General features: G+C 49.2%; 2 protein-coding genes across 2 annotated transcripts in view; one reads left to right on the top strand and one right to left on the bottom strand.

The window, feature by feature from the left end:
• LOC147255186 (coagulation factor IX) lies at positions 1 to 4,893 on the top strand. The gene is made up of 11 exons (XM_086216917.1): positions 1 to 64; positions 1,217 to 1,318; positions 1,392 to 1,564; positions 1,644 to 1,668; positions 1,876 to 1,989; positions 2,073 to 2,207; positions 2,323 to 2,573; positions 2,658 to 2,772; positions 3,202 to 3,398; positions 3,479 to 3,604; positions 4,404 to 4,893. Exons 2-11 carry the CDS (start codon positions 1,249 to 1,251, stop codon positions 4,644 to 4,646), a joined length of 1,449 nt encoding a protein of 482 aa, XP_086073043.1. The 5' UTR covers positions 1 to 64; positions 1,217 to 1,248; the 3' UTR covers positions 4,647 to 4,893.
• Positions 4,864 to 15,755, bottom strand: part of masp1 (MBL associated serine protease 1) — a 16,115-nt gene continuing 5,223 nt past the window's right edge. The window contains exons 4-13 of the mRNA XM_086216930.1: positions 15,673 to 15,755; positions 11,721 to 11,946; positions 11,525 to 11,664; positions 11,317 to 11,435; positions 11,138 to 11,216; positions 9,168 to 9,302; positions 7,994 to 8,068; positions 7,673 to 7,920; positions 7,222 to 7,410; positions 4,864 to 6,182 (exon numbers count right to left, since the gene is read on the bottom strand). The exon at positions 15,673 to 15,755 is cut by the window's right edge and continues 49 nt beyond it. Coding sequence (XP_086073056.1) covers positions 5,727 to 6,182; positions 7,222 to 7,410; positions 7,673 to 7,920; positions 7,994 to 8,068; positions 9,168 to 9,302; positions 11,138 to 11,216; positions 11,317 to 11,435; positions 11,525 to 11,664; positions 11,721 to 11,946; positions 15,673 to 15,755 — 1,750 coding nt within the window. The 3' untranslated portion in view covers positions 4,864 to 5,726. The remainder of the gene's footprint in view (positions 6,183 to 7,221; positions 7,411 to 7,672; positions 7,921 to 7,993; positions 8,069 to 9,167; positions 9,303 to 11,137; positions 11,217 to 11,316; positions 11,436 to 11,524; positions 11,665 to 11,720; positions 11,947 to 15,672) is intronic.

Below are 15,755 nucleotides of genomic sequence, written 5' to 3'. Positions count from 1 at the left end.
GCCATGTCTGTGTCCTCCATTTTAGCTCCAGATAGACGCCGTCCATCCACTCTAGAGACAGCAGGTAGGACCACTGCAAGTTCTGATCCAATAGTGTAATAAAGAGGTTCTAAACCTTTGGGTCAGGGCCCACCAGGGGTCCTCCATCACTTGGACTGGAACAGCAGACAATTCCTTAGCTTCTTTGTTGAGACACAGAACCGAGTTCAAGAGCTGAGAACTGTTCAGACCAAAACAACTAAACAAGTTCCGTGGACTTCAGGTTTTAAAATAAACGGATAAAGAGAAGAAGATAGAGTTCTCTAGAGTGGAACAGCTGGTCAGCAGCTAAGCTAAATGCTAACATGCTATGATGATGTGGAGCAGGGAGCTTTAATGTCACTGTTAGATTAGCAAATTGGCTAATGCTGTCAGCAAGAGACAATTTAATGGCAATGGAGGACAAAATTAATTAGTTGACTAATTAATTTGTTTATTTCCGTTTCTTTAACTCAGAGAGGTCCCCTTGAGTTTCAGTAACTCTTCTCCCAGGAAGTCCTGGCCAAGACAGGCGGCGAAACAAACATTGAGAACACACAAAAGACAAGACAAGGCTACAAAACCAGAATGCTAGACATTACAGTTAACATCAAGCTAAGGTACAAGCTAACACGTGCCAAGCGCTAAGAAGGGCACAAAACAGTTGCATTGATTTTAAAGGTTTTTAGAAGGATGAGAAGGTGGCGCTGATTCCAGACTGACGGTTGCTTGGAGTTCACGCCAGACGTTTGGTGCCTGTGATGGACAGCTGGTTTCCAGTTCTGCTCTTGTTGACAGTGTAATTAACGGTGTTTTTCTGATGGCCGAGTCCTGTAAACATGATGGTAGGAAAGCAGTGTGAAATGTAGAGAGGTGGTTGACCCACTGGTGCTGAAGCAATGACAATCAAAGCGTGGGACTTCCTTCTGAGGGAGAGGCGGACCGGCGGTGAGTCCTCGCTGATGCTCCTGCTGGGCGGAAGACGAAGTAGAATGAGGTCACCAGAATCCAACCCTGATCAGGAAGGGCTCTGCCCGAACCCGAACCCTGCTGCTCCTCATCTAAACCAGCAACCAAACACTAGAAACAGGAAGTGCTCACATAGGAGCGACTTGTGAGCGCAAGGCTGAGCGCTGCTGTCCAGCCTGGCTAGCAGAGGAGGTGAACGTATTTCTAAGTTGTTCCTTTAACTCGTCAGTCAGAGCGAAGCTTTGACCTCACCCGACAGAAATGTTGTCCAGCACGCTCACCTGGACGCTCGGCACGCTCCTGCTAAGCTCCGCCCTCATGGAGTGTACAGGTGAGACTCACTGAGCTGCAGGCAGGTGCATTGCTGTTGTCCACCTGCTGATGTCCAGCTGTGTTCCCCTCAGTCTTCCTGCAGCGGGCGTCAGCCGGGCAGATGCTCCGCTCCTCCGCCAGGAGGCGGCGAGCCAACTCCTTCTTCCTGGAGGAGATGTTGCCTGGCGACCTGGAGAGGGAGTGTTACGAGGAGACCTGCTCACAGGAGGAAGTCACTGAGATCTTCCAGACTCAGGAGAAGACGGTAAGAACTGAGAGACTCGAGATTCTTGGACTGAGAAAGCAGAAGCGCCGATTCTTGATTGTCTTTTTTTGCTCCGCAGCTGGAGTTCTGGTACCGATACACAAGTGAGTGAACACGTGTCAGACTAACAGGGTCCGGCTCCTCAGCCTGCTGAGGTTCCACAGAGGAACGGGATTATTTCAGCCTGCACTGACAAAAAGCAGATGTGGATATTTGTTAGTTACATGTGTCTGCATGTGAGTGCCTGCAAACGATGATGTCACTGCGGGTGGATGGCGTGATTGTTCGAGGGTGTCCTGCTTGTGTTGTAGATCTCAACCCCTGTTTGACGAACCCCTGTCAGAATGGAGCGATGTGTACTATGGAGCGAGGAGACTTCCTGTGTCTCTGTCCCCCTCAGTATCATGGCAAGACCTGTGACACAGGTAACCATGGTTACAGATGCTGCCACGTGGGTCTGCGCCGGCGTCTGTACTGTTATCATCCTAACAGGAGCTCTTCTGCGCAGTGGTCCAGGAATGTCGCTATAAAAATGGTGGCTGCTTGCAGTACTGCAGAGACCTGCCAGGGGGCGCGGGAGTTCAGTGTGGCTGTGCTGACGGATTCAAACTGGAGACTGACGGGCGCAGTTGCTCCGAGACTGGTAACACGCTGAATACTAGTTACGACTGTAGCAGCTCAGTACTACTGCACGTAATTCTCCAGCGAAGTAGAATTCAAATCCTTGGCTGAGGTGCGAGTATTTGCCTCCTGTCCAGTGGAGTTTCCTTGCGGCCGCCAGCAGGGGGAAGCATTGTTCCAAGGTCGTTCCTTGGAACCTGATGATGTTGACATCACCATGGAGATGGGCGCCATCCTGGCTGACAACAACACAAAGACCTGGTTCAACTCTACAGAAGTACTGCAGGATCTGGTGACAGTGAACGCATCTCAGGGAGAGACAGGCGAGGTAGTGATGACTCGGATAGTGGGCGGAGTCCTGGAGAGACTAGGCGGGAGCCCCTGGCAGGTGTGGAAGAGATTCTAGATCAAATCTGTTTCACCTCTTAATTTTTACAAGATTTTAAATGTATTTGACTGGTGATGCGTTCAGGTTCTGATCCGCAGGTCCGATGGTTATGGTTTCTGTGGAGGGACACTGGTGTCTGACCGATGGGTCGTCTCTGCTGCCCACTGCTTTGAGGAGAAGGCCGATCACGTGACCATAGGTAACGATACCAGGACATAGGTGCCCTCTGACCTAAGGGCATCATGAGTGATGAACACAATGTGAACTAGGCCAAAATAATACACACACACACACACACACACTCCATTTTACTGTTAAGGCAGAGCAACAACAGTGAGCTGATCCACCTACAGGGGCAGTGTTTCGCCACAAAACGCTTGTTTCTGCGTTTTTAAACGTGTCATGACGACGCGACCAGGAGTCTGAGAGGTTCAGAGACCAGCATGTTTACGGTAAACAGATACGAGTCAGCTGATGACGTCACTGGGGAAAGTTACACATGATTTACTAAGTTGTTTCAGTGCAGAAATGTCAGATTTTAGGTTTCGAAACATTTTTGAAAGTAGAGAAATGTTACCAGTCGTGTAGCAGGATGAACAGAGGCTCCACCCCCTCCCTCGGTTGCCAGGCGACTACGACAAGCAACGTCCTGATCCAGGTGAGCAGCGGATAAAGATCCAGCAGGTGGTTCGACATCCTCACTTCCATCCCTACACCTACGACAGTGACATCGCCCTCCTCTACCTGGCCCAGCCCGTCAACAGGAGCACCACCGCCATCCCCGCCTGCCTGCCCGATGCCCACCTGTCCAGATACCTGCTGCAGGTCAAAGTTCATCACCGGGGAACAACACACCCTTGAGGTCCATTCATTCTGCTGACAGCTGACTGCTGAGTGTGTTTCAGGATGGAAACAGGGGCGTGGTGACGGGATGGGGAGCCATGCGGTACCTGGGCAGGTCCTCCCGTTTCCTCAGGAAGGTGGCGCTGCCGGTGGTCAGCCACAGTGACTGCACCATGTCCACCAAACAGGTAGAGCATGTACATGTACGGAAAACTAGAACATGGCTTTAGCGTGTCAGACACTATTAACAGCCTATTAGCCTCTGTCAGCCATGTGCTAGCCTGCTATTGGCATGTTAGCCTTTCACTCATTGCTCGTGTCAAAGGTGCAGCCACCTCAGCTTCGTTAAGTCCTGCCTTAAAGAGCCAATCAGCAGTGATGGAGGTTGAAGCGGACCTGAGCTTGCTGAAGCGTCCTGAGGGAGGAGGATGAGTTGGACGTCCTCTGCCAGCGCGTGAACGTGTTTGCCAATCAGACCGTGTACTCATAGCTCTGCCCACATACGTACTCAGCCTTGTGAGATGATCCACCAGCAGGGGGCAGAGCTCCACATGAGATGTTTTATTGAAGGAAGTTTGACTCTCAATCAAAGAAAATGTGAAAAGTCACAAACATTCAGAGGCGATCGGACTGAAATGAAGTTCATAGAATGTGTGTGTGTGTACTTGGTTTTTATTGTCTTTTGAAGACCTTTTCTGATATAAACACCACCTTATCAGGACCCCTAGTCCTCATGGGGACCAAAGACCTGGTCCTGATGCGGCAGAACTTAATTCATGAACACCTGTTCAAAGGTAGCGTGAAGGTGTAACCTGCAGTTAGCTTGAGGTTGAGGTGAGGTTGCTGCAGTTAGCTTGGGTTAGGATATTCATATGAGTGGAAGTCACTGGAATGTCCTAATAAGGATAGCGAAGCAACCCTCTGTGTGTGTGTGTGTGTGTGTGTGTGTGTGTGTGTGTGTGTGTGTGTGTGTGTTCTCCGCTGCAGGTCATCACAGACAACATGTTCTGTGCAGGATACCTCCAGATGCGTATTGACGCCTGCAGCGGCGACAGCGGCGGACCCTTTGTGATCTTCTACCGAGAGACTTGGTTTCTGACTGGCGTGGTCAGCTGGGGCGAGGGATGTGCTGCCAAGGGCAAGTATGGCGTCTACACCCGACTGGGCAACTTCCTCACTTGGATCAGAGACACGATGGACAGACAGGACCTGAATGCCACACAGAGCTGAGGAGCCGCGGTCTGTCAACGAGAGTCACCTCTCATACAGTGTATATAAGAAGTGGGCGGAGCCAGCATGTCACCCAGTGGTGCGGCTGTCACCATCTTGAGCCTTTTGGAGCCAAAGGGCGTTGCGCCTCTATCCTGACTGACTGGTCGCCATGGTAGCCGCTGATTGGAGCATGCTCAGTGCGTGTGATGCTAACGATTCATATAAAACAGCTTGTCGTGTGTTCTTGTGCCAAAAGTGTTTATTTCAATTTATTTGATGACGTTCATACAAGACGCAGGTGAACAGCATGCACATGAGCTGGAGGTCAGAGTGTCCCTGGTGGTGAACAGGCGCCCTGCAAAGGTCACGGGGTCATCCCAGGACAGTTTATACAGTAAACCCAACAACAGAGAGCAAGAGGAGTGTGTGGTGGGTGTGTAACAGTTCAGGTCTCTGGTGAAGAAGTAACGATGACATCATAGCGTCCGTTTACAGAGAGAAGATTCATAACGGGCGCCAGGAATAAATGGACGGGTACAAAATATAATCAAACTGAACGCTGAGCGACTTCACACCAGTAATGAGCTCAGCAGGCTCGTACTTCCTGGTCAGCACGCCGTTGCTTTCCTTACATCAAAGTCTTGATACATCACGTCTGGGTCATGACATCATCAACATAGATTTGCCTGATATAAAAGTAATAAGCAAACCAAAATGAAATAACATCGTGATGGTGACTTGGATAAAGTATGAATTCATGATCTGGCAGGTCTGTCGCCATGACGACAACTTTTAAAAGCTCTGTTCTGGCCCCGCTTGAGTGTTCATGGTGAATGAACGGGTGAGTCACCCTCCATTTCATCTCTGTTTGTTTCTTCCTGTCGACTTTGTAAACATGAGTGAAAAAATTCCCTGCCCATGTGGTCTGATCACATGACTCCTGTCCCGCGTCTCACTGCTCGTTCAAGTCTCTGGCGCCCACCAAGAGTTTCATGTTCTGCTGTTGTTACTGACGACGGTCAAGATTCTTTTCATTGCCACAACGGATGTCAGCTGTTTGACCAGCGTTGACTCTTGTTTCAGTCAGACGCCTTGCCACTAGGGGGCGGTCTGCGTGAGGTTCTGTATCCACTCCACATATTTAACCACCCGGGTGTAGACTCCGTACACCCTCTGACTCCCACACTCCTCCGGCCCGCCCCATGATACCAACCCAAACACCGTCCACCGCCGGCTGACCTGGTCCTCCATCACAAACGCCCCCCCGCTGTCACCCAGGCAGGTGTCCATCCCACCCTCAAAGAAACCCGCGCAGAACATGTTGGTGGTGATGTTGTAGCTGACTGAGCGTGAGGCGTAGCTGGCCTGGCACTCATCCTGAGACACCACCGGCAGCTTGACATACTGCAGGAGGTCAGAGGTCATGCCGAGATCGGCTGTAAGAACGGGGTCAGAGGTCAAGGTGGAAGGGTCACCGGAGGAGGCATTCGACTTGGAGATGCCCCAACCAGCAACAACGCCCAGAGAGTTGGGGAGAGGAGTCAAGGCTTCATCCTGACAACAAGGAGGTCAAAGGTGAGTGTGAGAACAACTTTATTGTCCTTTACAGAGGTTCTTTACTTTCCTGGTGAATGTCTTCACATCTAGAAGAACAAGGACCTTTCAAAGATCTGTCCTTCTTATCTTTTATGTCGCATTTTCATTCACTCTCTTCAAGTATCGTCACCCAAGATGTTTGGTCACACCCCAGATCAATGATACTGAAACATGTCTGGTACGTAGTAACAAACTGGTGATGACAAAGACCCCCATATCAAAGCGAGTCTTTTTACTGTCTCGCTGTCCTCATCCAAGACATGAGGACGATCAGGATCCCTGGTGAGAGAATGAATTTTTCCCGATGAACAAATAAATGCTACTTCATGGTTACTCCATTCTTGAAGAATCAGTCTGGTTTCAGGGTGTCTGTTAGCTCTGTAGCATTACGTTAGCCACGCTGTGTTGATGTACCTGAACCATCCAACTGACTCCAAGATTTCTCGCTCTTGTATGTCACAACTGAGCTCCCTCACCGGTGGTCCTCAAGCCTCCATTTCAGGCCCCAACACAATGGTTCTCAAACTATGGTACGTTTACCACTGTTAGCACACGAGCTACCTCAAGTGGTACGTGGGAAAATCCCAGAAATATTTTTAGGAAAACGTAACAAGTCAAAAACATTTAAAAACAAAGAATAGTATCAAAACAATAAATCCTTTTGAATGAAAATACATAAACGGAATAGTGGAACTTGGTTTAAGAGTTTGAGAACCACTGATTTAATACATAAAAGAACCTTTGAGAGCCTGTAATGTCCATCTCTATGCAGATGACAGTGTTCTTCATGGTTATTCACATTTTTCCTGATTCCTCTAACAAATCGTTAATACATCTTTAAACTTTGTAAGAAAACAGATGTTAAATGTTGTAAACCACTTTAATCCACACAGAGCCGGTTCTGAACTTCAAATCCTGTTTGAGTCATTTATGAAGTAAAGTACCTCAAAATTGTACGAAGGTAAATCTGACTTTATATTGGTGAACTTTGTCCCACCTGTCTGTGTGGCGGTGGGAGGCAGACGGGACGGATGACCTCACTGAGCTCTACCCTGTCCCTCAGCCTCACCAGGGCGATGTCGTTGTTGTAGTTGTTGGGTCGAAAGTCAGGATGTAGGAAGATCTGCTCCACTGACCGGTTGGTGGCCAGACGTTTGTCTCGAGCGCTGTGAAGGCCGAGGAAGACCTGCGGCACCGGGACACGTGATCAGACGTCTCATGTGGACAGAGAGTATCAGCCTCAATCAACCTCTACAATATTAAAACGACCTTGTTCCGTGTAACCGACGTTCGTCTGCTGTCATGATGATAACTAATGAGCCAGAGCCACGCTGACTGATGGTGGGACAGATTCGATCAATGCTGAGCCCAAGATTTCAAATCTCTCCAAAAAACACAACAGGTCGCTTTTAAAACCCAACCCATCAGATAAAGGAGCTGAAGTGGACCTTGACGTGCTCGGGGGCTACGGGAACGACACTGGGGTCTCTACGCTGGGACCGCAGGACGTGGGCAGCTGTCAGGACCCAGGACTCAGACAGCAGGGCCCCGGAGCCGAACCAGTGGTCCTCGGGGACCCGGGACAGATCCTCCACACTCAGCAGAACCTGCCAAGGGAACAGGCCTGGCACAGCACTATGACCACCCACGATCCGCTTCACCTGAGAGGGGAAGGAGCGGACTGGCCGGCCACAGGCTGGTAAGAGACGGAGAGAAGGATCAGTCAAAGACCTAAATTATTGTTCTAATGGGATGAAGGTCAATTGTACCAGGGAGACAGGTGGGTGGGCGGGACCCCAACTCCGGATGAATCCATTTGCCATTCGGCCCACAGCTGTAAGACCCTGAAAACAAAAACCATGTTTGTACACAAATCTGAGACTGAGAGGTCAAGGAGAGGAACAAGAGAACAAAGCCGTCATTCTAACGTGAATAAGTGAACGTCCCGACTGAAGGGGTTCCTCTTTGAGGCAAAGAGCCCCCAAACAAGAAGAATGAGCAGCGTGTTTGGCTCAGGGATTTGCCGGCTTCATTCTGAGGAGCGGCGTTCAAATCAAATGAGCAAACGATGTAAAAGGATCGAAAAAAAAGTGAAACTACCAGAGGGGAAAAGAAGTTTGTAGGCTTGCACCTAACCCTAACCTTAACCTTAACCTTAAACCTAACCTTAACCCTAACCTTAACCCTAACCTTAACCCTAACCTTAACCCTAACCTTAACCCTAACCTAAACCCTAACCTTAACCCTAACCTTAACCTTAACCCTAACCTTAACCCTAACCTTAACCCTAACCCTAACCTTAACCCTAACCTTAACCCTAACCCTAACCCTAACCTTAACCCTAACCTTAACCCTAACCCTAACCTTAACCCTAACCTTAACCCTAACCCTAACCTTAACCCTAACCCTAACCTTAACCCTAACCTTAACCCTAACCCTAACCTTAACCCTAACCTTAACCCTAACCTTAACCAACTAGTTGGGGGGCAGGCCCTAACCCTAACCCTAACCTTAACCCACTAGTTGGGGGGCAGGCCCTAACCCTAACCCTAACCTTAACCCTAACCCTAACCCCAGGCCCTAACCCTAACCCTAACCCTAACCCCAGGCCCTAACCCTAACCCTAACCTTAACCCTAACCCTAACCCCAGGCCCTAACCCTAACCTTAACCCTAACCTTAACCCTAACCCTAAACTTAACCTTAACCCTAACCTTAACCCTAACCCTAACCTTAACCCACCTTGGTGGAAGTGGCTTCAGTCCCCTAACCCTTACCCTAACCTTAACCCTAACGAAGGCAAACGCTTCAGTTTTTATTGATGATGATGATGAACGAACTGGGCCGTGGTCGACCTTTGCTCGCGAACATCTGACATCATCATTTAACTTCTGTCTTGTTAATTGAAAAAGAACCTGATGGAGAACGTGCATAATGATGTTACCATTGGGGGGGTGTAGTTGGTAGGTGTCCTCTTTGCAGGTGTAGTGGACGATCGCACCAAACAGTGTGCTGTTGTCATGGTCACCAAAAGCCACACCAGCCATGTCGACCTCCTTTGGACTCCCACAATCCACCACTGTGACAGAGGGGAGACACGTCACTGAAGGACCAATCATCTCGCAGTGCGATGAGGACGAGGACTCAGTGAGACCTCAACCCTTCTGCTGGAAGTCAAAGACTGATCTCACATCTGTTTCTTAGAAGACAATGAGACATCTTCAGCTCCGCAATCAATCGCCCCCCCCCCCCCAAAACGTCGTTTGACAATGTGGGAAGCGTTCCACACTGACATCGCGGCGTAAGAGAGAGTCCACGTAGGTGAAGATGTGAGCACCAGGGACAAACGTCCCACATGCCGGTCCAAACCTTTGAGGCTCAAGAACAAGATGAATCTGACCTTCCATTAACGTCACGTCACGCCGCCACCACCATCCGCTCTGTTTACACGCCTGCTTGGCAGCGTGACTCAGCCGAGCCTGCCATCGCCAGGGAGGAGTTTGCCACCATTTTTGACTTTTTTGGGCATTTTCTCATTTTCCCTGAACACCTACAATAAACTTTAACACTTTCCAGACAGCAGGTGATATTTGTTCCCTTCAGGACAGAATCTACACTCAATTTCTCCTTCCTTTTCATATTTCATGTAAATAGAAATTGTTGGATCAAACGTTTAAGTGCCAGCCAACAAGAGAACAGGAGCTCTGCCTCCATGAGAGGCGTTTGTCCTGCTGACACTGAGACGCTCAGGAACGTTGTTTCACAGTAGAAACGAGCCGCTGGCGTCTGAGACCGCGTCCCAATCTACTTTCTCAAAACAACTTGTGGCTTTTTAGATGAAGACGTTTTTAAGTAAATTATTCCCTTCAGACGGTCTCTCAGACCGCCATGTTTACGCCCGTCCTGAAGAGAAATGACTTAAACCCCCTCACTACCCAGTAACCACGGACCAGCATCCAGTCGGCCATTTTTGAGCAACGTTTCAGAAAAGCTTGTTTTTAATCAGTTGAGTTATTTCCTGAACCTCCACAGTCTGTTGGAACGCTACCAGTCTGACAGTGGGTGTGTCCACGGCCTCGGGTCAAACATGGCCACGAGAGGCGCTTGGCTCTGGTCCTGCTGGACTCCGGGTGCTGCCTTTGATGCAGCTACTGGTTTAACTGGTTTGAATCTAATCTCACTGTTCATCCAGAAGCTACAGACTTGATTGCGGTGTTCATCAAGGTTCAATTTCAGGTCCAGCACTCTTTCATGTCTGTATGCTGCCGCTTGGAGGCGTCATCAGGAGACGAGGTGAAACCTGCCCAGGTACGCTGAAGACGCGCAGCTGCACGTTGCTCCTGTCACCTGACGCAGTGTGCAGATGTGCAGTTTTCATTGATTGATCTTTGGTACAATGTTGAGTGATCCAGCCTCTGCTGCTTCCTCCCCAATGACAGCATTTCTTGCCATTGTCAGTCTTTGCTGTGTGTGTGTGTGTGTGCACATTGCGATATAAATGAACTCTGATTGATTGATTGTGTTTAAATTTTATTTATACTGTTGTTGTCACGTTTACGTTCACGTGTCAATAAACACAACTAATATTCAGCGGTATGACCTTTGCCCTGATGGCGGCTCTACAGATGTTTCCCATGGAAACGGATGGATGTTGATGACAGCTGGGTTCCGATGCTCATTTCTTTTAACAGAAAATCATGTTGGTTCCTACATTCTCAACTCTGATTGGTTATGATGCTGGACATAGAGCTCCACCTCCTCGCTGAGGCTGTTTCTACAGAGACAGAGAGACAGATGATTGGCTGGCGTCCTGTAACCATCTCTGACGGAACGGAGATGTCCACCGGAGCTCGATGCAGCTGAGTTCAGTCTCAGATCTTTATTGAGAGAGGAGAAAAGGGGCGGAGCTCTTACTTTGACAGTGAGGAGGGTCGCTGCTCCAGGATCCATCGGCCTGACAGTCGATCTGAAAATGATCCAAATCCTGACCGTCCTGGAAAGCCAGAGCAACCGCGTCAACACGAGGAACATCTCAACTAAGAATCTGACCAGCAGAGGCGCCGTCAGGAAGTAACACGATGATGTCATGTCACCTTGAGTAGCCTGAATCCTGGCGAACAGGTGAACAGGATATGGTCTCTGAAGGAGTATTCTGATTGGTCAGGGTTCATTAGGGCATTGGCCGGACACACAGGCACCTGACACTGACTTCCTGTCTCAACAAAATAAAAGCACACATACAGGTGTGTGTGTGTGTGTGTGTATGTATGTGTGTGTGTGTTTGTGTATGCCTATATTGACCTATAGTTGTGTATGTAAGCCTCCACCCGAGGTTTTCCCCAGAGTTGTCACTGTGGAAGACGATGGAGGCGACGTTGCTGTCAGTGTCAATAGCTCCTGGAGAACGATCGCCACAGAACGGACCGAACTCACGACTTCCTCTGCTTTGATCTGGAACAAACACACACAAACAAATGTTTAACTGTTCATGTGGTGCTTGTGTGTGTGTGAGTGTTTTCTTCTAACCTTGACATAGTCGTAGGGACAGCTGACATCAGGGTGATCTTCCACATCAAAGCTGGCATCAAACTGGAGGCGCAGCCTAAACCCCGCCTCCACCTCAATGTGGTACCGACACTCCGAGCTTTTCGGGTACGGACCTGGAAAGTCCACGCTGCTCAGCACACCTGAACGCTCCCGAAACACACTGTCACTGCACTCAACTACACACACACACACACACACACACACACACACACACACACACACACACACAGAGTCACGTTCACGTTGGCATGTTTGAAGTCAAACAGGAAGTGATCATCAGACTCAGCCACCCAGTTTTTTAAGACTCCACCACTCCATCCACCAGTCTGGTGTTTACTGGTGGATCTGATGTAGAACTGAACCTCCTCCATCCACCAGTCTGGTGTTTACTGGTGGATCTGATGTAGAACTGAACCTCCACCATCCACCGGTCTGGTGTTTACTGGTGGATCTGATGTAGAACTGAACCTCCACCATCCACCGGTCTGGTGTTTACTGGTGGATCTGATGTAGAACTGAACCTCCACCATCCACTGGTCTGGTGTTTACTGGTGGATCTGATGTAGAACTGAACCTCCACCATCCACCAGTCTGGTGTTTACTGGTGGATCGGATGTAGACCTGAACCTCCAACACCCATCAGTCTGGTGTTTACTGGTGGATCTGATGTAGAACTGAACCTCCACCATCCACCTGTCTGGTGTTTACTGGTGGATCTGACGTAGAACTGAACCTCCACCATCCACCGCTCTGGTGTTTACTGGTGGATCTGACGTAGAACTGAACCTCACCCATCCACCGGTCTGGTGTTTACTGGTGGATCTGATGTAGAACTGAACCTCCACCATCCACCGCTCTGGTGTTTACTGGTGGATCGGATGTAGAACTGAACATCCACCGGTCTGGTGTTTACTGGTGGATCTGATGTAGAACTGAACCTCCACCATCCACCGGTCTGGTGTTTACTGGTGGATCTGATGTAGAACTGAACCTCCACCATCCACCGGTCTGGTGTTTACTGGTGGATCTAATGTAGACCTGAACCTCCACCATCCACCGGTCTGGTGTTTACTGGTGGATCTGGTGTAGACCTGAACCTCCGACATCCACCGGTCTGGTGTTTACTGGTGGATCTGATGTAGACCTGAACCTCCGACATCCACCGGTCTGGTGTTTACTGGTGGATCTGATGTAGACCTGAACCTCCGACATCCACCGGTCTGGTGTTTACTGGTGGATCTGATGTAGAACTGAACCTCCGACATCCACCGGTCTGGTGTTTACTGGTGGATCTGATGTAGAACTGAACCTCCACCATCCACCGGTCTGGTGTTTACTGGTGGATCTGATGTAGACCTGAACCTCCGACATCCACCAGTCTGGTGTTTACTGGTGGATCTGATGTAGACCTGAACCTCCAACATCCACGGTCTGGTGTTTACTGGTGAATCTGATGTAGAACTGAACCTCCACCATCCACCGGTCTGGTGTTTACTGGTGGATCTGATGTAGAACTGAACCTCCACCATCCACCGGTCTGGTGTTTACTGGTGGATCTGATGTAGAACTGAACCTCCACCATCCACCGGTCTGGTGTTTACTGGTGGATCTGATGTAGAACTGAACCTGCTGGTATCTCCAGCTGCTGGTGATTTCAGGCCACTGACCTGGAGACCAGGGAACCAGAAATTCTACCACGAGAACTTACTTGCTGGTTCCTGTGTTGCCTAATGACATCACTTGGTGTCTGTGACACCAAGAAGGTCAAAAGTCACAGGAGTGAAAATGTGATGGATCGCAGGTGTTCGTCTGTTGTACTTCTCATCAACACACACAGGATCAGTGACACGTGTGTGTGTTGTGTCTCTTTCAAAACACAACCATGCAGAACATGTAAACCAATCACCAATCAGCAGGGGCTATCAGTCAGAGAGGTTAGAGTCCAAGTGCTGAACACACACGAATACACACTGAGTCCACATGAGCCCCCCCCGTGTGTCCACTCCACTTCAGTTCCCATCAGAAACAAACAACTCAGCTGCAGTTTCCACATCTGTTGGGTCTTACAGACTAAAGCTGTTCAACACCCTGGGGGCCTCGCTACTGTAACCTCGGCGCCAGTGTTTCATTAGGAACCAGATTAAAGGTTGATGATGCTAACACTTCCCAGCCACTAGCATGACGCAATGACCTGAAACTGAACAAGGTCATCGTGGCGTGCGCGGTCTCTCTGAGGAGCGCCTGGCATGTTCCTGCCACGACCACATGAGTATATTCAGACATGAACGTCGGTCCCACCGCTGGACGAAGCTCCCGTGACCGTCGGTGTGCAGAAGGTGAACCAAAACCAACACAGAAGCCTTTACCGCCATCGCAATGATTCATCATGTTGAACTGAGCAGAAGTGACGGTCACGTGCGTGTCACTGCATTCGTGTCTGATTGGGACCTGGATATTACCTGTTTGTCAAGCGAAAGCGGATGTGAGTTAACCTCTGAGTTTTAATCCTGCGTCTGACTTCATTGTCGACTCGACTGTGTGTTGCAGCTTTTCCGTGGTAACGAGCTTAAACGTCTCAGTGTGTGACCTGTGTGAATTCCAGCGGGATGATCCCGATTACAGATGGCTGCCAACAAGTCATGGTCGCTGACCACAACCGAGGCCTTTGTTCAGACCAAGAAAACACATCGTTACACCGGCCCGTGAGGGAGGGACCCGTCTAATAACTGGATCCCTGAAACGCCGTTGGAGAGACGCCTCTGTAGAAACGGGTCGTGATGTTTACTGATCCAGCAGTGACGGGACAGATGCGTCCCCTCTGGGAGATCCAAACCAACCTGAAACAAGTCCAAGTACCATCCACTGTACTTGTATTTCTCCAGTACTTCTTTGGACTAAACTGAACTACTTTAAATTTTTAAAGAAGTACCTTTTAGTCAGCTTGAGAAAAAGTCTGAGTGAATAATGAACTCAGGTGGGAGGAGTAAAATATGGACCTGGTCGTCGTCACGGATACGCTGGTTCTCTGTTTCTCACCTTCATTCTTTCACGCAGTAAAAAAACACAACGTTACAAACACACATCAAAAAGGCTGCAGTTTTTTGATCAAACGAAATTAAGACTGGATGAGATTCAGACGAGTCTAAATATAGAATACAACTTTTAACAGACGCACAACACCACACAACAACACCACACAACAACACCACACAACAACACACAACACCACACAACACACAACAACACCACACAACAACACCACACAACAACTCCACACAACAACACACAACAACACCACACAACAACACACAACACCACACAACATCACACAACTCCACACAACAACACCACACAACAACACCACAACACAACAACACACATTCCAACACTCACTGTCTTGAGTCATTCATAGTAAGTCACTAATTATTTTGTGTGTCTGTGCTGGGATGTTTGCAGTCGTGGACAAAGTACAGCCCCGGTACCTGTGTCTAAGTATAAATACTCCCTGTCAAATAGTACTCTACTTCACTTGAAGTAGAGTACTTTTAGGAATCTCAAGTACTCAAAAGTACATTTTCTGGTGAATATCACCACATTCTTCCTGCTGCACGTCCAGACGCTGGTGGTCCTCCAGGACCTGCGACTGGACCCAACAACCTCCTGAACACCTGACAGGCCCAGGTACACGAAGCAAGTACTTCAATGACACTGGAGTACCTCTGCTGCTGCTGTCATGGCGTATTTGAAGTTTTCTCATTTTTTCTCCTTTTAAAACTCTTCAGACTAAAAGCTACTTTTGAGTCCCTGAACAGGACCTCCGGCCCCCTCAGGAGCTCCGGACCCCCAGAACGTTGTTCCACCTGCTGAAACCTTGGACTTCTAGCTCTTGAGACGGGACCCACCTCGACAGGTGCGGTTGTCAGTGTGCAGCAGGTAACCATAGCGACAGGAGCAGTAGTATCCTCCGATGTAGTTGTGACAGAAA

Source organism: Aulostomus chinensis, chromosome 10, assembly GCF_037954235.1.
Source record: "Aulostomus chinensis isolate RoL2024-O1b breed Wild chromosome 10, RoL_Achi_v1.0, whole genome shotgun sequence".
In the NCBI taxonomy this organism is placed as follows: domain Eukaryota; kingdom Metazoa; phylum Chordata; class Actinopteri; order Syngnathiformes; family Aulostomidae; genus Aulostomus; species Aulostomus chinensis.
This window is presented reverse-complemented; position numbering and strand designations above follow the sequence as displayed.

What these genes read in the sequence shown, in the direction of transcription:
- LOC147255186 (XM_086216917.1), top strand. Translation starts at nt 1,249, where the DNA reads ATGTTGTCCAGCACGCTCACCTGGACGCTCGGCACGCTCCTGCTAAGC. An exon ending in CGCCCTCATGGAGTGTACAG is followed by an intron (nt 1,319 to 1,391) that starts GTGAGACTCACT and finishes TGTTCCCCTCAG; the next exon opens with TCTTCCTGCAGCGGGCGTCA. An exon ending in TCCAGACTCAGGAGAAGACG is followed by an intron (nt 1,565 to 1,643) that starts GTAAGAACTGAG and finishes TTTGCTCCGCAG; the next exon opens with CTGGAGTTCTGGTACCGATA.